Source organism: Solanum verrucosum, unplaced genomic scaffold (assembly GCF_900185275.1).
Source record: "Solanum verrucosum unplaced genomic scaffold, falcon-dt-bn FXZP01000138.1, whole genome shotgun sequence".
NCBI lineage: Eukaryota > Viridiplantae > Streptophyta > Magnoliopsida > Solanales > Solanaceae > Solanum > Solanum verrucosum.
In genome coordinates this window covers 99,423-122,460 of record NW_026020134.1, presented here as the reverse complement: position 1 = coordinate 122,460, position 23,038 = coordinate 99,423, and the positions used below count along the sequence as shown (strand labels likewise).

The following is a 23,038-nucleotide window of genomic DNA, read 5'->3' as shown; positions in this document are numbered from 1 at the left end:
AACTCTAAATATATATATATATATATATAGTATACCTAATTTTCAACCACAGATATAATAATAATTATAATAGTTTGATGTTTTTCTTTAGTTTGACTTTGCAACTTACTATTCCTCTATCAACAATAATTATTCATTATTAAATTGATACACCTTTTAAAAAATTATAAATAATAAGAATAATATTACAATTTTATTTTTTAACTTTATTAAGTTTAATGATTTAAGAAATGTGTTAAGCAAAGATAAAATAGACACAAAAATAAATTATTTCTTAATTTTTTAAACTGAACAAATATTATCGTATAATTATTTTTAGTATAATAATTATTATCGAAGGAAGAAGTATCTAAGATACAAACTACAATATTGCTTCAACTCAAACTCCTACATGTTGATATCCTTCTAGTGAGTACTGTCCCTACATATCTTCAACATTATAATATATTTTCTTACTTGGAAAATAATTAGATCTTATCCTAAGCGATAATGATCACGTGGTTTAAACTAGAATTTATTTTATTATATGTCGAGTTGAGTATAATAAACGCCTAGTTATAATTTATTATGCGATGAGAGAGATTGACCAAAAAAATTTCACTTTCTAAGATTTAAATTAGGTAAATTTTGATTAATATTTTAAATTATAATTTTTATGTTAATGTGAAAGAAATTGTAATTTATTATATTTATGGTATACTTTTTGAATACTTAAATTTTGTTGAAATAATCGTGCATGGGATAAAAAAGGTATTGAGTATTTGCCTTCTATAACCTTAGTTACATTACAAGAAAATATAACAAAATTAACCGTGGAATTTATAGGCAATTCCTTGCTAATCCGTTGCTAAAAGACACCTAGCTAATTGAATTTTCCTATAAATTTATTGCTAATCCATAGTTAAAGAGGATTAGAGTGAGATTTTTATTGTTTAGCTATATACAAGATTTTGTCCATTGCTAAGTCCTCATTTTCTAGTAGTCCCCTCTTTTAAGCTAACTTTTGATGTTGAATTCAGCGCCTAGATGTAATGATATCTTTACATAGTATTAAAGCATGACACAAGTCTTATATTTGTAAACTAAATATAAAAAAAAAATGCGATTCTTTTAGACCGACTTTAAAAAAAAGAAATTATCACATAAATTGAAATGGAGAATACAAAAATCAATATTTCACTATTTCAAAGGGAAAATATACTTTATAAAGAAGCTGAATTTAGCAAAAACACAAACATGATGGAATATATCAAATTAAAATTATGCAATACTTAAAAAAGAAACAAAAAAAAAGTAGTGTCATTATTTATCTTGGCGATTTTAGTGATTCAACTTGAGATTTTCCACAAGGACCCTTTGTTCTAATGAAAGCTCGATATTCGTTGAACGTCATCGGTAAATATAACACTGAACGATCCTCCGTCACAAGTTCATTTGCAGGTTTAATGAGAATGTCACCTCCTGGATTGTAGAAGAACGCTAAAGAAATACGTTCTTTCGCAGAATTAACGATCACACGATGTTCTATACTCTTGTATATTGCGTTGCTTAATACCTGTAAAATGTACAACATAAAATGTGAACAAAAAAAAAAGTAACTTGAGTATAAACCGGGCCCTAAATCATCACTCTACTCTCTTCATACTCATTTCGCGAACCAATATTTCCACATTCAACATACACTAGAAAATGACTAATCGTTTTTTCTACCTAGCTATATATATAATTACCTGAATTTGATCTCCCATGTTGACGATGAAGGCATTAGGAACCGGTTTAACCGTTATCCAGTCATCACCATGACGGACTTGGAGGCCGGCGACGTCGGTGTCAGGGAGGAGAAGGGTCATGCCACCAGGATCAGAGTGGGGAGAGAGTCCAAGTGTTAGGTCAGGCTGGGGACATTTTGGGTAAAAATTAACCCTTAAACATGCACCTCTTTCATTGTCTCCACCAAATTTTGTGTGTAGATAATTTTCATTTAATCCAAGGTTTATCGATAAGATTTTCGTTAATCTTTCACATAATTTCATTACTTCTTGTCCATATTCACCAATTATTTGCCTGAGATGTCATAAAAATAACAAAAAGTGATCAAAAAGAAGATAGAAGTTAGAACTTATAACATGTACTATAGTCCACAAAATGTATGAGTTTAAATTTTGATATGTTTTAATATAGTATACTATAAAAATTTTACATCATCATTGGATCACTGAAATTTTTTATAATGTGACATGTAATCTTGAAACAAGTATAATAAAGGTTTTTTTAATCGCGAATTAATGAAAAATTTGTGCTATAACTCATTTGTCATTGAATCATTTCACTAAAAAAATATGATGAAAAATAAATTATCACTTGTGAAATAATGAAAAATTTCATAATTTTTTCCGTATGAAAACGTTACATTTATACTAGAGTAAATTATATCCGATGTACAATAGCACGTTTGTCACGGAAGAATTGTACTATTGGAAAAGTGAGGAAAGATAGAATGTCGATCAGATATGTCGACTAAAATTTATTGCTAATCATGTTGATGTGTCCATTAAATTGTTAAAACCCGTGGTATTAAATGTCATGAGATTTATAAAGATATTAAATTATTTTATTAGGGATAAATAAAAAATTTAAAATTTAATTGTTCTTAAATATATAAAAAAGAACGTGTCATTGTTTTTCCGAAGTACTGATTATAAGAAAATAGTACTCCCTCTCTCTCATTTTTTTTTTTTTTATGACAAGGAAAACTCGCAGCCGCTATCCTTTGGGTGCGCACAGGGTAAAACCCCCGCTCCTATGCAATAGCTCGCAAACCACATAGGAGAGGTAACCCGCACTAGGCAAGCCCAGTGCGACGAGCTCGACCCAGAAGGCAAACCCGCTTTCGCTGGCAAGGGGTTTCGAACTTGAGACCTCCAACATGGAAGTCCCAAGCCCAAACCACTGGGCCACCCCGAAGGGTCTCCCTCTCTCTCTCATTTTATGTAACACTTTTCGAATTTCGAGATTCAAACAAGTTTATATTTGACCGTAAATTTTTTATTGATCTTTTAAACATTTTGAATTATCAATTATTGTGACTTATAGTATTTTTTACGTAGTTTACAAATATATAAATTTCATTTCAAAAAAATTAAAGATTTCGTGCGCAAATTCTCGGTCAAACTTAAATTGCGACTCTCGAAAAACGAAAAGTGCATATAAATTGGGACAGAGGGAGTACATTAAATGGATGGAGGGGGTACTATATCAGTAATTAAATAAATAAAAGTGTGTTATTTATATCCACTGATTTTTCTTGGATCCATGAGATCACACACTTCAACATGATATTGAAGCTAACATATAGGTCCCGTATCCGAGTCTCCCCACCACCAATTTATGTAAAAATAAATAAAATCACGCTATAACCAAAATAGTCACACACTTCAACACGTTAAAATTGAAAAAAAAAAAATGAAAGTTCACCTGCATGAAATAGGAAGACTAGGCCATTTATTCTCATCCTTCAACTTCTCAGGAAGATAATGAAGGAAGAAATAATCACACCAATCCAATTTAGCACCTTTCACCACTCCAAGTCTGCTTCCATAACCCTCATAAGTAATTGGCGAATTCGCAAACTTCTGCTTCTCATCCAGCCGGAGATGAAAGAACTCCCGCCAGACACCACGTGCGTTAGCCATAAGTTCATGGCTAACGCCATGGTTCACCACCTGGAAGAAACCCCATTCGCGACAAGCCTTGGAAATGATTTCCATTGTCTCGTCGCGAATGGATTCATCCGATGACTTCAAGTTTTCAAGGTCAATCAACGGAATATTATGAACATGTGATGATGACAACGTTGTCATCTCACTTGGCCTGTCCGATAGGAGCTTCACGAAGTTTTCGGGAATTTTCTTAATGCCACTTTCGGACAGTTCATGAACTCGAATAATCGGCTCGGGCCAACTTTGTAACCGGCTCATGATTATTAAGTTGTAGTGATCGAATCGTTTGTTCAGTACTGCTAACTATTTATAGTACAAAGTTTTGTTGGTTGTCGACAAGGTGGGATAATGATTAAAAGAAGCAAAATTAGCGTTAGCTATTAGTTGAGAAACGTGAATTTCATGGGATGTTGGGGTTTGTGCTATATTCAGTTGTAGTTTATTTGTTGTGTACTACTACTACATGAGGAATCTTAATTGTAGTTTAGGTTGTCGTTTTATTGGTCGATTGGAAAGAAAGATGAGATGTATGGGTCCAGAGACTAGACTAGACGAATATTTATAATAAGTTTTAAAAAAAAAAATATAGGTTATAATGAACAAGTTGTTTGGCAATGTACGGTAGAAGAACTAGGACTGAAAAGTTATTTTTATTATAAGAGTACATGATATGATATGATATATGATATACTATACACCACCACGTGTGTCAAATTATCGATTTTAAGACTATATTTTATATTGCATTGTGTGGAGAGTAGACTGCCACGCTAAAGAACAAACACAAGAAAAAATATATTAAAGATTTGTGACTTATAAGGAGTTTGATTAGCTTAAATATATTATTTCCTCATTCTCATTTTATATAAATTAATTTGACTCGTTATATAATTTTTAAAAAAAGAAAGGATGACCTTAGAAATTTGTAATCTAAAATAATGAGATAGTGTAACTATAAATTATTTCATTAAGAATAAAATAAATATTTTAAAATTAAATTATTAATTAATATAAAAATATTTTTTCTTGAAACCGCCTAAAAAAGAAAGTAATAAGTATATGAAAACAAAAAAAATAAAAAGAGTTAAATTACGGCTCCGTGATGGTCTTTACTTCTTCTTCTTCTTTCCTATTTTGTCACTCACACACGTGCTTATTGGAACGAGAGCCATGACGTATGAGTGGGTAGTGTAAATTATGGTGGTTTGGTATGAAGTTTTTTATTTTCTAATTTGATCGGTTTAAACATTTGAAAAATATTTTTTAAATAGACTTATTTTTCTTAAATAATTTTTCAACAAAAAGTAAGAAAATCATGTTTCCATTGAACATCCAAACCTAACACGGGACTCAACTCTCAACCATGATTTGGGACCCAACCTTGATCAACCCCTCGATCCCATTCTGAGACCTGATCCCTGACCCCAATTTAGGAACTAACCCTAAACTCGACTTTTGAGTGGACCTAAACCAAACTCTCGACCCAAACCCAAGTCTTGATCTCGACTCAACACCGATTCCAAAACCCCACTCGATACCTGACTCCTGACCAACCTCGACCTGGTACTACCCCAACCAACTCGACCCGACTCGGCTGGTTAATGTCAGGTTTTGTATTGGGGTTAGGTATCTTAAACTCAGTTTGGTATCAGGTTCGAGGTTAGGTCTCGAGTTAGCGTCAGGTCCTGGATCGTGGATGGGGTTAGTTATTGGGTCTTGGGTTGAGTTAGGTCAGGGTTGGGTTGAGGATCAAATTCTGAATCAAGGTCGAGGTCAAGATCAAGATCATGTTGGAGGTCGCATCCCGAGTTGAGGTAGGGTTCAGGGTCGTGTCTCAGATCAATGTCGTGGTTAGGATAGAGGTCCGATTATGTGTTAAAGAGTGGGAGTTCGGGTTTGGTATCCTGACCATACTTAAATGTTCTTAGGACAATATTTTTTTTCTTACTAACCAAACACTAAAAAATGTGTATTAAAAAAAAACTCACTTATTTTCCAGTTTTTTGCGGAAAACATTTTCCGTGGAAATCATTTTCTTCCGTACCAAACACACCCAATGTGAAATATTATAGCCTACTTCTATTGATATTAAAAAATAAAAGACAAAAGAGGGTTGCATAATTTCCGCAAAAACAGAATAAATTTTGTTTCCATCCAATTTTCAAAATTAAGATTGCAAGTGTAAGCCTCGTTCCCATTATTATCAAGAACGAGGAGTAACTATTGTATTTTTTCAATGTCGACACCACGATTTTATCATTTTACGTATATGCATTTTGTTTAGAAATTTTGATCATATATAAAATAGATTCTCACTTCTATAAAGTCATTTCAAGTGTCTTTTTTTTATTTGATTTCTCACTAGAGTAATATTTAGATGGATTAAATATGTTAAATCGTGGATAAATGGGTTACCGCTTCCAATATTTGCTAGGGCGTCCACATATGAGCTAGTCAATTTAAATTTAGGAGCTACTATGTGGTCTTATATGTTTCATTATAATTATTACATATTATTTCATAATGTATCGTTTTATATATATATATATATATATATATATATATATAGATATAGTTTTCATAAATATCATAGTGTTAAGAGCTAATTACATCTTATCCCTACTCTTTTTCAAATTACAAAATCCTTTAAAATTTAAGGATTTCAAATATATCAATCAACGTCCGATACATTACGTCCCTATACATTATCTTTGTTGATGTAAGACACACATGTCCCGATACATCGCTCAACGTCTCAATACATCTCATCTCAATACATTACCTAATTTGTTGACAAGACACATACATTGCGTCCCTTACATCGCATAAGAGCGATGTATCTGAGAATACGACAGAGTGGCGATTTTTCTATTTTTTTTCAAATGGTAAAGAATTTTAGAAAATATAATAAAATAAGTTATGTATTTAGATAATTTTTTCTATATAAAACGACAGAGTAAATAATAAAATAAAATAATAAAATAATAAGTAAAGATAAAATTTAAAAAATAATAACATGATAATAATTGTACCTAAAATAAAACTTTTCACCATCATCCATCAATAAATTTAACAATACTCTAATATAATAAAATTTAAATAATAATCAAAATAAATATTATATTTAAATTCATAACGTAATAGGAGTACAATCTAAAAAGAAAAGAGAAAAAGTGGCCCAAAATAGAGTTCACATGCACCATGATGATACAACGTATTATGACAGAAACTTTAGTGTCAGAAACAAATTTCAGTTTGAAAGCAGAAATCATCGTCGATGTCGTCTTGTCCTTTAAACAATGTTTGACCGACATACATAACAATATTTCTCCCTGCAATATTTTTTATATTTATTTAATTACTTAACTTTTTTGATATTTTTATTTTTATATATGGGCACGTGATCTATGAGTATTTCATTTCTTTTTGCGGTTTGATGAATCGATTACACTTATTATTTTAGCGATAATAAATATTCACATTAATAAATAAAATATTAAAGTCTTTATTGTTATTAATTAGTTAATTATCATTAAATTTATGTCACTAGACTTTAACAACATAGTGCTAAAATATAATTATCACTATTAATTATTGCTAAAAATATATATTTAACCACTAATATGATATGCTATTTGATGTTCATAACTATGTTCCTACTCATATATATAAATATGATAAACTTGAATGGTGCATGTAGCATGACAACATAAGTTCACATAATCTTGAGCCGAAAAAATCAAGTTGAGGTATCCATGCATCTTTACTATTATTATATTATTATGTATTAGATTTAGAAAAAGGATAGAGACAATTCCTTATACTTAATTCCCACTTTTACAAGGTGGGAAATGAACCTTACAAAAGAATAATATGTTGGAAAATAAAATAGATATATGGTGATAAAGTCATGGAAGTTTGAAAAAGAAGAAAAGAAAAAAAAAAGGAGGAAGAAAATGTAGGAAGAAGAAAGACGAGGATAAAGATTAGGGCAACTAAAGAATGTGATTTGTGTAGTTATCTTGTCAAGCCTTCTAGAGAATTAGATAAATTTTGGGGAAAGTTACGAAAATACTACTAGTTTAGGAGCTGAATACTTAGACACACTATAATTTGCAATATTATGTATCCTATCATATTTTGGTGCGTCCAAATATGTTCAGGTACGTCCAGATACATGTATTTCGGGATATATGTGTTCAAAATAATGTGTAATTTATTATAGATACATTGTATCCAAGTAAATTCACATGTATATGAAATACATAATAAATCTCTCTCGCCTCTCTCTCATCTCGCTCGTCACTCTCTTATGTATCTGGTATCTTAGATAATGTGAATCACACCAAATAAATACAGATACATGTATCTAGTGTGTATCTAGTATAATTCACATGTATCTGAGATATATAACAAATCTCGCTCGCCGCCCTCCTCATCTCGCTTGCCTCTCTCCCTATTTACTATATCTTATAGCAAAAGATACATGTATTTAAGTGTATCTTCTTCAATATATGATAAGAAACTCTTAATTTTTTTTTAAAAAAATATAACATTTTAAAATATAAATAATAATAATATATATAACAGTAAAATATGACGAATTTAGGGAGCTTCTCCTAAATTGTATGTGTGTCTAGTTAATCCAAAAGAATTCTAAAGTTTTGAACAACTCCAAGATGATTATACCTTGTACCTTTTTATTACCTCATAACTACAATTGTTCTATGTTAGTGGAACGGCAACTTATTTTTTTAATGCCAGTATTATTTTCTTCGCTCAAAAAAGCGACTCTAGAAGATATTGTTGCTATTCAGAAAAAATATTGATTTGAATTTTATAATTAAAATTTTTAGGCAAGTTCTGTTGCTTTTTATTTTTATAATTAACATGATTAAAAGTCGTTATATAAGATATAAGTGTAGTATAGTGAGTACTGATTAGTGAGTATGATGTGAATCCATGGTAAAAAAGATTCAAAAACTAAAGAAAATAAAATATATATTTACAAATGATAATTTTCATTGTTAAAGATATGAACGTTTGTTACATTAATAAATTATTTTTATATATAAGAAAATAATAATATGAAATTAAGCTATACTATTTATATTTAGACTTAAAAATTGGTGTTTGTTTTTAGTTGTTTCATAAACACCGGTAGAAAAGAAATGTAAAATTTGTCGATGTTAGAGAAATGTTAAATATCAATTAAGGACGGATCTACTCAAATTTGCATAAGTTAAGGGTATATTTGATCCCTTTTTTAAAACTTATTAATGAGCTAATTAGGTTAAATTGAGGCTCCAATAATTAAATTAAAGACATATTTAGATCAAGTGTTGAACGATAAGAACACTGGAGATATGTGAGTTAAACTATTAACGAAGGAAATATCTAGTCAATTATATATATATATATATATTAAGAAAAAAGATAGAGTAAATTTTAGGTTTATCAAACATAAAAATCATATTTGTATGCTATAGTTATAGTTTGTATAATTGCGCTCCATAGCAAACTGGCTATTAATCTGTATATTTCGGTATACATATACATAAAAAATATGTGTTTGGATCTATTTGTATATTTCGATATACAAATGGGTCCTGCATTTGTATAGTTCGGTATACAAATGGGTCATGCATTTGTATATTTCGGTCTATTTGTATATTTCGGTATACAAATGGGATGACAAAAAACATGGAATGTTTGCTACGAATTACAAATAAAAGAAACTATGACTTTAACATTTAATTTGAAATAATAATTTGTTATTTCATACAATATTCCCAAAAAGATATAATTGTAGTACAAAGAATGGGCCGGTTCTAGGCCCGTCTTTATCAGATTGGATTGATTGTGGAATTTCTCAAATTATGGTTGAAAAATGAGACATTTACATGAACAAATTAGAAAAATAAAAAAACTTCCAGACACTTAGTCATAGATAAATATTTATCTTTTTTTTCTTGCCAATAAAAAATTACTAATGATATGGAAGAACTGAAGGTTATTTGAGGAGGATTGAAGGTGATTTGAACTAGTTTAGCGTAAAAAATAGTAGCTGAAATCGAATTGAAAAAACGTCAATGTGGTCTAGAAGAGAAGCACACTACCTTTCTTTGATCCCGTTCCCACAACGAAAATGGACTGTGAATGGTACTTGGGGTCGATTTTGATTTGAGGATCTTACACGGTGTATCAGACTCTTGTATTATGTACATGTATATCACACATATATACATGAATTATATATGTTGATACGCGGGAGATACACAAATATACATGCGTGGTATACACATATATACACCAATTCTGTTACAAAACTCAGTTCTTACTTTATTTGAAATCTGAAAACAATTCCAAATCAACTCCCTCAAATCTGCTCTAAATTAGTTGAAATTTGAAACAAAAGCTCTAATCAATTTGAGGTTTACATCCAATAAATTGATGAACCGGGTTTATCTTTTTTACATAATGGGCTTCGAAAATTTTGTTCACAATTATTATCAGCTTTAAATATTTGATTAAACATATTTGACCTTTAATAATGTATTTTTAACACATTTTGCGGCTAGTCCAACTTAATATAATTGCTAGTTAAATATACAAATAATATTCACTAATTACGGACTTCCTCCGTCCACTTTTAATTGTCATGTTATGTTTTTCGAAAGTCAATCTGACTAATTTTTAAAGTTAAATTATATTACATTAATCTGATATTTTAAACAAAAAATTAGATATTCAAGAACTATACGAAATGTACTATAAATTGCAATTTTTTGCATATCAATATGATGAAAAAATAAATCGTAAAATGTTAGTCAAAGATCTTATAGTTTGACTCTAAAAAGGAAAATCATGACAATTAAAAGTGGATGGAGAAAGTATAAAACATGTATATTATATTTATATCCTATATATACAAAATATATATATTTGTTGGCTATTATTTTATTGGACGACTATATACTAAAATTCCCTTAATTAATTCAACCCACCTGGTTTTGACTCCTGAAAACTTATTCTAAAATTTTAATGAAACCATTCTTAATATATATTACTATATAAGAATAGGGAATAGCACACGCCTTTGCGTTGACACGTGTGCTTCCCTCAAATTGACCAAAAAAACATTCACACACGAGGAAAGTCCTCATTAATAGATCCATCTTAATTACCTAATCATAACCGTCCACGTGGCTTTCCTTTTCATTATTGGAAACTCGAATACACCCAATGGGTCCCACATATTATTCTAACCCTACAAAATACATTTAAAAAACATCATATTATAATGTCCCCATTCACTCATTCCTCTTTCCTCTTTCATTACTTTACTACAATATCTGTATTAATATATTTATCTGATTTTAACTTGATATAAAATTCTAAAAGAATATTATTTATAAAATTTGATGATAATAAAACATTCACACAATTAAGTCAAAAAAGGGAAAGAGATGGAATAATTGCATACATTGGGCATTTGTAGTCCCCTACAACTACAATTTTGCTAATTAATAAATACTCATTGATTGTATATAAATTAACCTAAGATATCTACATTGGACTTTGTCCATGGTCCCACTTTGGATGTGGGATCACTTTAAGAAACCCACACAAATGGGTCGTTCTATTTCCTTTTTAGTCAATTCCAAAAGAATGTCACATTCCTTGTTTTTCTTTTAATTTGTTCTATATTTGAAAATTACATAAAAAGTACTTAAAATCACAATGTAATAATATAAGATATTAAAAACAACATAATTAAAAATCATAAAACAAATTTTATTGACTCTTTAATTCCATATTGAAACAAAAGAAGTTTGTTTCAAATACCATTAAAAGTACTGTAAATTCAAGTAAAATAACAACTAAAAATATTTAAGAATCATATAAGAAATTTAGTTGACTTTCGTAAAAGTACCTACATCGCATAAAATGGAACAGAAAGAGTAATATATATTATTTGAAAATGATATAAGAAGTGTTATAAATCACAATAAATTAACAACTTCAAAATATATTTAACAAAATCACATACAAAAAATTATATAACTCTCCAAATTTCATCGGTGTCACATAAATTGAAACAAAGAACTACTCCCAATTTATGTGACTTACTTTCCTTTTTAGTCAATCCCAAAAGAATGTCACATTTCTATATTAAGTAACAATTTCACTATAAAATATTTATTTTACCCTTAATGAAATAATTTACAGTCATAAAAATTTATATAATTCATTTTGGACCACAAGTTTTAAAAGTTTTTATTTATTTCTTAAACTCCGTGGCGAATCAAACTACCTCACATAAAATGAGACGGAGGAAGTAATATATATTGGGCCCGCGCTGGCGCGGGAACCTAATATCTAGTATATATATATAAAAACGAAAGAGTTCCCATTCATACAAGAAGTAGAAAAGATTTCTAGGATCGCATTGAAGAACTCATTCCCCAACAAGTAAATAAATAAAGACGATAGCTGGATCAATTAGGATTGTGATAGGATGGATCAATTTTTTTAATTTTTAATTAAAGGTATCTAATTAATGTTCGAGTTCTGATTAGAAAAGAAATCATATAAAGGAGCACGTTCTTCTTAAATGGACCTTATGCTATGTAAATCTGAATTAGTCAGGTCCCTAATATGAATATCAAACAAAAGGAAGGAAAAACATAGCTAGTGGCAGGTGTGGGGGTAGAAATGGCCATTAGGGGCAAGGTAAGTTTCTATTTACATTTTTTGTTTCTAAATAATGATTTTGTTTAAATTTTAACTTCCTTTAGCTTTAAGAATCAATTCATACATAGACAACTTGAAGGTTACATATGATTAATTGAATAGATATGTATACGGAAACCAAAATGTAGATGATAGATGTATAATATATGTATAACATGTGTATAATCGGTATATAACTTATATATATATATATATATATATATATATATCGGCTAGAAAAAAGTGAATATTAAATCTAATCGGGTATTTGTGTAAAAATGAACCGGGAGTAATCCTATATCCTGTTTATGAATATTTCTATATCTTGTTTATCAATTATGGTTTGCTCATTTGATAAGATTTTATAAGAATTGAGAAAATTTTGATAGTTTTCAAAATTTGTGGGATTTTCATGGCAATTACAAAAAATAATACACCTTAACAAATTCAAATTGTATGTCTAAACAAAACTTCAACTTTATATCAATTTTATTGCCTATCATAATTTCAAATCATGATTTCATATAGCATGACCAAACAAACACATAGAGTCATGAAGCACATATGATGGATATCTCATAAAAATCCATAGGATAAAAGAGGGTAAAAAACAACTAGTGCAATTATTATTTTTTAAGATTGACCCGATCATGTCTACTAATTCAAAAAAATAAAAAGGTAAAAAAAACGTTGGAGGGGGATAGTGGCGTAGCGCTTAAAGTGGTCAGTCGGACATCTTCGTCAATATATATATTGAATCTTGGACACCCTTAACGAAATTTCTGATTTTGGCGGTGGATGGGGACATGGACCAAGTTTCTAAACCTCCAACAAAAAGCAGCTGATCAAGAAGAACAAAAGTGAGAGAGAATTAACCTATATGGGCATATTGCCACACATAGTTGTTTGAAGTATTAAATAAAAATAAAATGTGATAGAATTGAGTAACTTCATGTTTTCTCTAAGCCATAAAAATTACTCATGTTTTAGTGGTATGTTCTTATACTTGTTTTAGCCAAGCAAACAATCCACAAGTAATAAAGTCCACTTTGATTAATTTCCTACATACAAAAGACTAAAGTGATCTTAATTCTTATTGCCTTTCTTTCAATAATTGAAAGGATTGCCAAAAACAATGTGTCAAAACTTGCTACTGCACTATATATAATGTAGCCACACAAAAATGTTCACTGGCTACTTCCACTGATATTTTGATTTAATTAGTTTGAAAAAAAAAAGACTAAATGTTTCGTACGATAAAATTAGGAAGTTTTCCATTATTTCAGTGAGAAACTGTTTCGCACCATGCATTTTTCTAGTGAGTTGATTCAGTACTGGAAATGAAGGGAAGAATCATGTTTTATAGCACAAATTTATCATTATTTTATGATGGAAAAAAACTTCATTTCTATTAGGGAGTACCACTCCTCATTGGTTGTAGTATATATTTGCCTAATTCTTTTCTGGTGAGACAAAACAATTTTTCTACAAGGTTAACTTTGAATTCTACTTTAAAAGGACTCTAGGATTGCCAGGAAGAAACATGTTCATGTTTGGTTTTAATTGTATGAAAAATGTTGTACAATATCTGTATTAGCATTTGTGTTGTTGCCATGTAGTACACTATTGACGTTGATCTCTTTTAAGTATTTTATTAGACATTTGAAACATGTTTGAATTTAACGACGAATTTAGAATTTGAAATATATAGGTTTCTATTACAATATCTGATTGGTACACTTTGGACTTACTACATCTATGTTAAGAATTTAAAATCTTTGAATAAAAAAAGGATAAACTACATGATTAGACATATTTAACTACTATATATACATATGTTACCTATAGTTTAAAAATATTACTCATAATACCACTTTTTAATAATTATACCATATATTTAAAAAAATTAAATCAGATACACAAATCCCTTAAATATGGTATTGAATAATTATCCTAAAATTTAAATCCCTTAATTAAAGGTGCTTTAACAATTCAACCTCCTTCAGTCTCCTCCCCCAACAATATCTCTCCCCCCACCCCCACCCCAGCCCTTACTGGATTCCACCCTCAATTCGAAAAAGAACTCCGGAAATGACAAAACTTTGCGTTTTCATATAACCGCCTTATGAATGTAATGTTGTGCACTATCTTCTTGCTTAGAGTGTGATTATATCTTTGGTATAACATTTTAGAAGGCAAAAAGGCAACCACCCTTCTAAACAAGAATTTTCTATACTTCTTCTTTGTTCTCTACTTTTAGGCATTTCTTCTTCTCTACAATTCTTCCAATTGCTTGTTTCAGTTCAATTTACATTAAATATTTCCTCCTTACTCCGACGAGTCGTTGGACGCCGATGAAGCCATGTGCAGGTTTTACATTATTTATTTTTGTTGTTTCTCAACTATTTTAATGGTTGACTGTTACAAAATCGGATGATTCTTGTTAAAGGTTAATTCAAATTAATAAATCGTGTACCTCACTTTTAAAAATTGATGGATACATGTATCTCGCCGTTAATGATTAAAGTCATTGAAGAAGATGAAGAGGTTAATCCAAATTAATAAATCGTGTATCTCGGCTTGGATACATGTATCTCGTCATTAATGATTCAAGCTGATGAAGAAGAGATGAAGAGGTTAATCCAAATTAATAAATCGTGTATCTCGGCTTGAATACATGTATCTCGTCATTAATGATTTAAGTTGATGAAGAAGATGAAGATGTTAATCCAAATTAATAAATCGTGTATCTCGGCTTGAATACATGTATCTCGTCATTAATGATTTAAGTTGATGAAGAAGATGAAGATGTTAATTCAAATTAATAAATTGTGTATCTCAACTTTAAAAACTGTTGGATACATGTATCTCACCATTAATGATTCAAGCCGATGAAGAAGATGAAGAGTACAATAACATAATTAATTAGGTTTATGATTTCGTTATTTTAGGATTAATATTTGTTAGAGATGATACTCAAGATCCTGTAAATTTGTTGAGTTGTTAATTAGTCAACAATTAATCCATTAATTAAGGAAATAAGTTACAACCCCTTTAATTTAAATTAATAAATCGTGTATCTCAGCTTTTAAAACGGTTGGATACATGTATCTCGCCATCAGTGATACATGTATCTCGGGGCCAAAATATGATATAAAAAGTAATATTACAAACTATCGGGAATCCTAGTAATTGGGATCTAAAGTAGTGAGATTTATGTAAGATGCCCATAAAAAAATGTAGCGACTTAAGATGTCTTCATGTGTATTTAACCAATTTTAATTAATAGTTCTTCTATCAAACTAATTATCAAAATGTTTAATTATTTGACTACTACCTTACTATAAGAATGGTAGATTTCATCTCATGCGAATAACAATGTATATCAATTAACTTTATCGATTTTTTTTTTCTTAGCTTATATTAAATTTCAAAATACACATGTCAATTCAATTGAAATTTAAAATTTAATTAATACTGATTCTTCAACCTTTTCAAGTACTTCCTCTATTCTAATTTGTGTGGCACTATTGGATAAGTTGATTATTTGATAAAAAGATTTTGTTTTACGCGTAATCATAACATTACATTTAGAGTTACTAGTAAATCGTTTAATGATATTTATACAAAATATGATTACAAATATCCATAACTTTAATTTGTTGTAGTGTGCCCGCACTTTTTGTTTAGTTTTGAATTATATTGAATCACCTTTTAACTAAACAAAATCCCAAAAGCACATGTAATATATTTCTATATATGCATTTTTTAAATTATTTTTAAAAGGTGTAGAAAAGTCATATTATAATTTAAAAGGCACATAGGCATGCACTATCCAATTAGAACTCCTTTTAATGTATCACGGAGTCTTGCCTTGACTCGTAACTAGTAAGTGGTCACTAGTGAGTAGGCTATATACAATTCAAACCAAATGTGCAACACATGGTAAAAGATATTGTGTGGTGGAATTCAAAGGCCACTATGTTTGGCTTAGGTAATTAGTTCTCTTTTCCTTCGGTGTTTGCTATTTGAATTGGAGCTCGATTATTTTAGATTTACATTGTGTAGAGCTCCATTAGGGGAAAACACTCTCTACTAAAGACTTTTTTATATTCAAAACTTCTAATTAAGGAGAAAATAGTTTCATCCGCTATATCACTCTGTCGGTGGCAAGTAATTAGTTATCACTAAAACTTGCATCTAATTGTACTATGATGTGTTGTACTTGACAACTCTAGTAAATGTGGTGTAGTACCTAAATTGTCTACTATAGATTAACAAATATGACTTGCAACTACTACTATAAACTCCCACTCACCACTAAAAAATTTACTACTTTTTCGCTAAATTTAACATCATATGAAAAATCAGCAAATTTCCGCTATTTTAGTAAGAATCTATTTTTTATTGTGTATTTTTCTAATAATTGGTTCGATGGAAAATAGTAAAAAAAAAATGTTTATACCACAAAATTTCTACTTATTTATGCTGGAAATATCATTGTTTCAAGTAGTGACCGTTTTAATTTATTTTTATGGTTTTAACTTGATACGACGTTTAAGAAAGTAAAGAAGATTTCTATATCTTATGATCTTAAACTAAAGATACGTAGAATGCACCAAAATATCTTTACTTTTGTGGTCTTAGGATCTGTTTCGATGGGCTTATAAAAAGTAGTCATAAGTAAATGGTATCCTACTTTTGACATTAGTGGGTGCTTAAAAACATTTTATAACCTTTCCAAACACCTTCAAAATTTTAAAAAAAATAAATTCTTAAAAGTCAAAAACACCTAAAAATATATTAATCCAAACGAACACTTAAACATCTATGAAAAGTTAAATTTGAAAAGTTTCCAAAAGGGAAAATAAAGAGTATTTTAAACATTTTTTTATCTTTTAATAAAAGACCGCTAGATATTCTGTCTAGTGGTATAAATTTACCATTTTTTAAAATTCTTTTTAAGCATAGTTAAAAAAACAAACAAATTGAAATTGGGAGAGAGCGTCAATTTCAAATTGTTACCTCCACTCAAACTTCTAGATGTTATCTTGTGGATTTCCTAGTGAGAGTCCCTACACTTTCAACATTATAAATTTATCCTATCAACTATTGATTACCTTTTTTAGGAGTCGTAAATTAACAACTAAAATACGATGTAGACATATTTTGGAAGAAATTAAGGATAAAAACTATTATGCTATCGTTTATGTCAAAATGGAATCTTATCTGATGAATTTGACTTAAGTCAACGTCATATTATAATTACGTGTTTAACTAGATAACTTGAGTTGTTAAAGTTTACTACTAACAAATTGAGAAATTAACAAAATATCGATATCAAAATGAAATTGATTGACGTATATATTGATTCTTTTAAAGGGTGAAAGAAGTTGTAAGGGAGAACAATTAATGGATAATTTTTGAGAGGATTGCTCAATTTTTATTTTATTACATTAGAGTCGTTAACTTTTTATTCTGTTTTGTAACAGAAAAATTATGTAACTGCACAAGTATCACATAAAGTCAATAATTTATTTGTTGTAATAAAAAATCGCTAAACTTTGTTTAAGTATCACAGAAAATTACTAAAACAATTTATTTTTTGGTAACCAAGACAATCATTCAACTTTGCCTACATATCATATAAAAAATTTCTTTTGATTCATCCTAATTAATGACTTTTTTTCTAGGATTGAGGAAAAAATATAGTATAGAAACTTCGTGATACTTAGGCAAAAGGTAAACAAAAAATGAACTAACTCCAATCCAATTATCAAACAGATGATCATAAAATGAACAATTAATACCATAATATTTTATTAATTAGATGAACCATATATCTATTGAAGGGATGAATACAAGATTTCACAAAACAAAGTGAATTTGACAAAAGATTTGAAAACACATAGGAATATGACAGCACATATTGTATTATTACATCACATAGGGACATAGGGTATTTACTGTGTTATGTTATACCAATTGGCATATATACACAGTAACATATAAAAGGTAATTTAGTTATCTTGATAATTGGATCATTTCTCGTTTTGTGCGTGTCAGAGTCATGCTAAAGGACATTTATCTTGGCGATTTTAGTGATTCAACTTGAGATTTTCCTCTAGGCCCGTTGGTTCTAATGAAAGCTCGATACTCGTTGAACGTCGTCGGTAAATATAACGCCGGCTGATCCTCCGTCACAAGTTCATCTGCAGGTTTAATTAGGATGTCACCTCCTGGATTGTAGAAAAATGCTAAAGAGACACGTTCTTTCCCTGAATTAACAATCACACGATGCTCTATGCTCTTGTATATTGCATTGCTTAGTACCTAATGCATTCAATCATTACAAAAAAAATTACACTATCAATACATAAGTTAAAGTCGTTATTATTGATGAGATTACTAGATGTTATGAATACAGACCTGAATTTGATCTCCAATATTGATGATGAAGGCATTAGGAACCGGCTTAACCGTTATCCATTCATCACCACGACGGACTTGGAGGCCGGGGACGTCGGTATCGGGGAGGAGAAGGGTCATGCCACCAGGATCAGAGTGGGAAGAGAGTCCAAGTGTTAGGTCAGGCTGGGGACATTTAGGGTAAAAATTAACCCTTAAACATGCACCTCTTTCATTGTCTCCACCAAATTTTGTGTGTAGATAATTTTCATTTAATCCAAGGTTAATCGACAAGATATTTGTTATTTTTCGACATAATTTCACTGCTTCTTGTCCATATTCAGCAATTATTTTCCTAAGAGGTCACAAACCACAAAAAGGGGAAAAAAAAAAAGTCAGTTAGATGGACAAAATGTACGATGTTAAATTATTCTCACATTTGACATGTTTTTAAGAAGGATCGTACTTTTTAAAAAAGATACTATTAATAAGACAGCAACTTGCATTTACCAACTAGCCAAGGTGGCCAGGACCACGGTCCCAAACATAAATTGGACCAGACTCATCAGTATTACGTGATTTGATTATGTAAATATATTTTTTCACATGGCTAGTGCATCCACATTAAAGACTGTTTGGGGTGAAGCTATCAAAATCAACTTATTTCGAAAAGTATCCCTTTTTTCAATTTATATACTATCATTTTCTTGTTAATCAGCTTAAAAAGAAATGTCATAATTGTGTATTTAGTAATAATTTATATATCAAAGTTTAAAAAATCTCTAAATATTTGTGACCTCTTAATAAGGATCTTTTGTTCATTTTGCAAAGGGATAGCTAGATATTTTGTAGTAGTAAAAAAAGACATTGTTGACACTTGAAATATCATTCTTCGTGAGAAAATTTGTTTTGATTCTCACATGTGTTTTTATGCTTATGTGAGGGGCTGATTTTGATGGACATGTGTAAAAAGTTTTAAGTCTTTGAGTTTATTTGAATTGTTTTATTTTAAGTATTTTTAAGTTAAAATAGTTTTAAAATATTTTTAGAGTGTTTAAGTAAATTAAAATAAATATTTATGAGCATTTAATTTTAAGCTAAAATGATAAAAAGAAATACGGTAAAAAATCATAAACTAAAATTTCGAACTTATGAAAGGCAATCAAAACAACTCTTAGTAGTCCAACAATTTCTCTAAAGTTTATACTATTATTGTTTCAATAAAAAAAGACAATGGATTTTGAGCGGAAAATAAAATTTATGGATCGTGAAAAAATTTAGAGCGAAAAGCTAATCTAATTAAAGGACTTTCTATACCATAAATTTTGATTCTACAATTTTCTTTTTATTCACAATCTAATTTCAAAATACTTCATCTTATTCAATTTATTTATTATATTTTAACTTGATAGGAGTTTAAAAGAAGTAAATATATCTTTCTGTAGACAAATGGAGGAAGATAAAAATGTCCAATTATTAAGAGTCTCACACAAATATTATAGTTAATGTGAGATTCATAGTAAAATTCTCATTTTTTTAAACTTGATTCATAGTAAAATTCTCATTTTTTTTTAACTTGATCCAGTATCATGTCCTGTGGTGCATGCCAAATCTTTGAAAAAGTAATCCAATCTCAGTTTTGTCGTATTTCATTTTCTTAAGATTAAATTTAAAATTGAATTGAGTAAATAAATATTTTAAAATTAACTCCATCCGTTTAAAAAGAAACATATATTTTCCCTTTTAGCTTGTTCCAAAAGAAATGATTCATTTTCTTTTATGGCAATAATTTAGTTTCAGATTTTCATGTGATATGTTTAAAATTATGCGGTTAAATGATGTTTTGATATATTGACATAAACTTAATTTAAAATTATAAAATTAAAAAATCTTCTTTATTTTCTTAAACTCCATACAAAATAAAATTAAATCATTCTTTTTAAAATGAAGAATTATAATATATAATTTAAAACTAAAATATTTGCCAAGAGAGAATAGAAAAAGGAAATGATTAACACACCGACGCAACATGTGAGAATGTGTAAAGTCGTATATGTATCTTATTTAAAGAAAGTACGTGCGCAGACGCATTTACTTCTTTATGTAAAGTCGTATATATAAGTAGTTTTTAATTAATATTCATTCCCTTTTACGTAATTTGTTTATCTGTTTTAACTTGATACAGAGTACAAAAAAAATATAAAAAATTACTATATATATCTCAGACTTAAATATGTTATATAAAAAAGTTGAAATTAAAGAATTACGATTTACCTGCATGTAATGGGAAGGGAAGGCCATTTTTTGTCATCCCTCAAAGGCTCGGGGAGATAATGAAGGAAGAAATAATCACTCCAATCCAATTTTCCACCTTTTTCCACTCCAAGTCTGCTTCCATATCCTTCATAAGTAACCGGTGAATTTGCAAACTTCTGCTTTTCCTCTGGCGGGAGATGAAAGAACTCCCTCCAGACACCACGTGCATTAGCCATGAGTTCATGGCTAACGCCGTGGTTCACCACCTGGAAGAAACCCCATTCGCGACAAGCCTTGGAAATGAGTTCTATTGTCTCATCGCGAATGGATTCATCCGATGACTTCAAGTTTTCAAGGTTAATTAACGGAATATTATCAAGTACATGTGATGATGACGACAACGTTGTTGTCTCCTTGAAACATGGACGATCCGCTGGTCGTTTCACGTACCGGTCGGGGATTTCTCGAATGCCACTTTCCGAGAGTCCTTGAACTCGGACAATTGGCTCCGGCCAGCTTTGCAAGCAATTACTCATGTTTATTTCGTTTGTTCAGTACTCCTAACTATTATAACTAGCGCTAGATATATTTATAGCACTTTACGAGATAGGTGTGGTTGTGGTTGTGATTGTATGAGGCTTAAAAGTCTTTGGTTGTGGATGATAATAATGATGAAAAGAATTTTCGAAGTTGACGTGAGCTTGAGAACGTGATTTTCATGAATTCAAAGCCATATGTATATATAGAGAGAGGAGCTAAAAAGGAGATTTTATATTATCGTGTAGACACGTAGTTCAATTTATATTTTGTGAAGATGTGGAGACATATTTATATGCACAAACAAAGAGTTTAAGTAGTGCTTATGGCGCCGTGATGATCTTGACTTGTTCTATTTGTGACTCTGTCCTCACTTACTGCCTCCCCCACCCCACACCCCACAACCCCCACTTCTTTCCTACATTCAGTTTTACTTGTTCATTCACTTTACTAATTATAAAGATGTAAAATTATACATCAATTAATTAATATGTATATTGTGATAAAATATTTATATTAATTACTCTCTCCATCCCAAGTAGATTTCAAATTTCAAGATTCAAATAAATCTATCTTTGATTGTAAATTTTGAAGATTTTAGGCGCAAATTTTCAATCAAAAAATTTGAAGATTTCATACGCAAATTTTCGATCAAACTTAAATTTTTTGACTCTCGAAAAATAAAAAGTGTTACATAAATTGGAATAAAAAAATATTATTTATTAAAGAATATGTAACATTCAAAATAATAAATAAAAGTGAACCTATGAAATAGCTAATGTGATTTGGTCAAAATTTCTATGACGTAACATTGTAATTAAGGGAACGATTAATGTGATTTAGTCAGACTTCTATAACGTAATATTGTAACTTAAACTTTTGCTTAGAAAACAAATGAATATTTTAAGCACCTGTTAAATATGATCCAAATACTGAAAGTGCTTCTAGATTCTAGTACCAAGTCATGTTGATATTTTGAAAATGCATTTTGGGGTGAAATAATTAATATTTGTAAGGAAATAATAATAATTGTTTCAATTCCTATGTATTGGCCATGTTTTTATTGAATGAGACAACTAGGCAGAAATTATCAAATTTCAAAGGCCTGCCTTATTCTTGTTGTGTGTTCTGATACTATAGTTGATGTGATCTGGCTGAGAGTGTCCGTCCTTAGCTTGTTGGCTAATTTGGCTGAGATGAGTAGCAAATGACGACGCCACTCTTGTCAGCGACAAACTTATGAACAAGCAGAAATATGCCCTGAAATCTATTTGACTATGTTAATGTAATGTAAAACTTAAAAATAATAAAAACATGATATAGTAGTTAAGAATCTAACTACCATTGGTTTGTTTATATTTTTCTATAGCATCCATTTACTT

The 23,038-nt window shown here is 29.7% G+C and overlaps 3 protein-coding genes and 1 long non-coding RNA gene across 6 annotated transcripts in view; 1 reads left to right on the top strand and 3 right to left on the bottom strand.

Moving 5' to 3' along the window:
- Nucleotides 1–23,038, bottom strand: part of LOC125827363 (tubulin beta-2 chain) — a 461,890-nt gene that overhangs the window by 412,157 nt on the left and 26,695 nt on the right. Inside the window, exon 1 of one of the 3 annotated variants that reach the window (XM_049506677.1) lies at nt 16,587–16,590. The exons of the other annotated variants lie outside the window; for them this stretch is intronic. The gene's annotated coding sequence lies outside the window, so the exon portion shown is untranslated. Of the gene's footprint in view, nt 1–16,586; nt 16,591–23,038 lie in introns of those variants that run through there. 3 annotated transcript variants of the gene reach the window in all.
- On the bottom strand, nt 1,307–3,977 carry LOC125827374 (jasmonate-induced oxygenase 4-like). Its single transcript, XM_049506690.1, has 3 exons — nt 3,475–3,977; nt 1,731–2,064; nt 1,307–1,555 (listed from the first exon to the last, which is right to left on the bottom strand). Exons 1-3 carry the CDS (start codon nt 3,975–3,977, stop codon nt 1,307–1,309), a joined length of 1,086 nt encoding a protein of 361 aa, XP_049362647.1.
- LOC125827430 (uncharacterized) lies at nt 1,762–19,163 on the top strand. Its single transcript, XR_007442996.1, has 2 exons — nt 1,762–1,889; nt 19,044–19,163. It is a non-coding gene; the product is annotated as an uncharacterized LOC125827430 (long non-coding RNA).
- LOC125827373 (jasmonate-induced oxygenase 4-like) lies at nt 18,255–21,924 on the bottom strand. Its single transcript, XM_049506689.1, has 3 exons — nt 21,138–21,924; nt 18,885–19,218; nt 18,255–18,788 (listed from the first exon to the last, which is right to left on the bottom strand). The coding sequence occupies exons 1-3, from the start codon at nt 21,653–21,655 to the stop codon at nt 18,540–18,542; spliced, it is 1,101 nt and encodes a 366-aa protein (XP_049362646.1). The 5' UTR covers nt 21,656–21,924; the 3' UTR covers nt 18,255–18,539.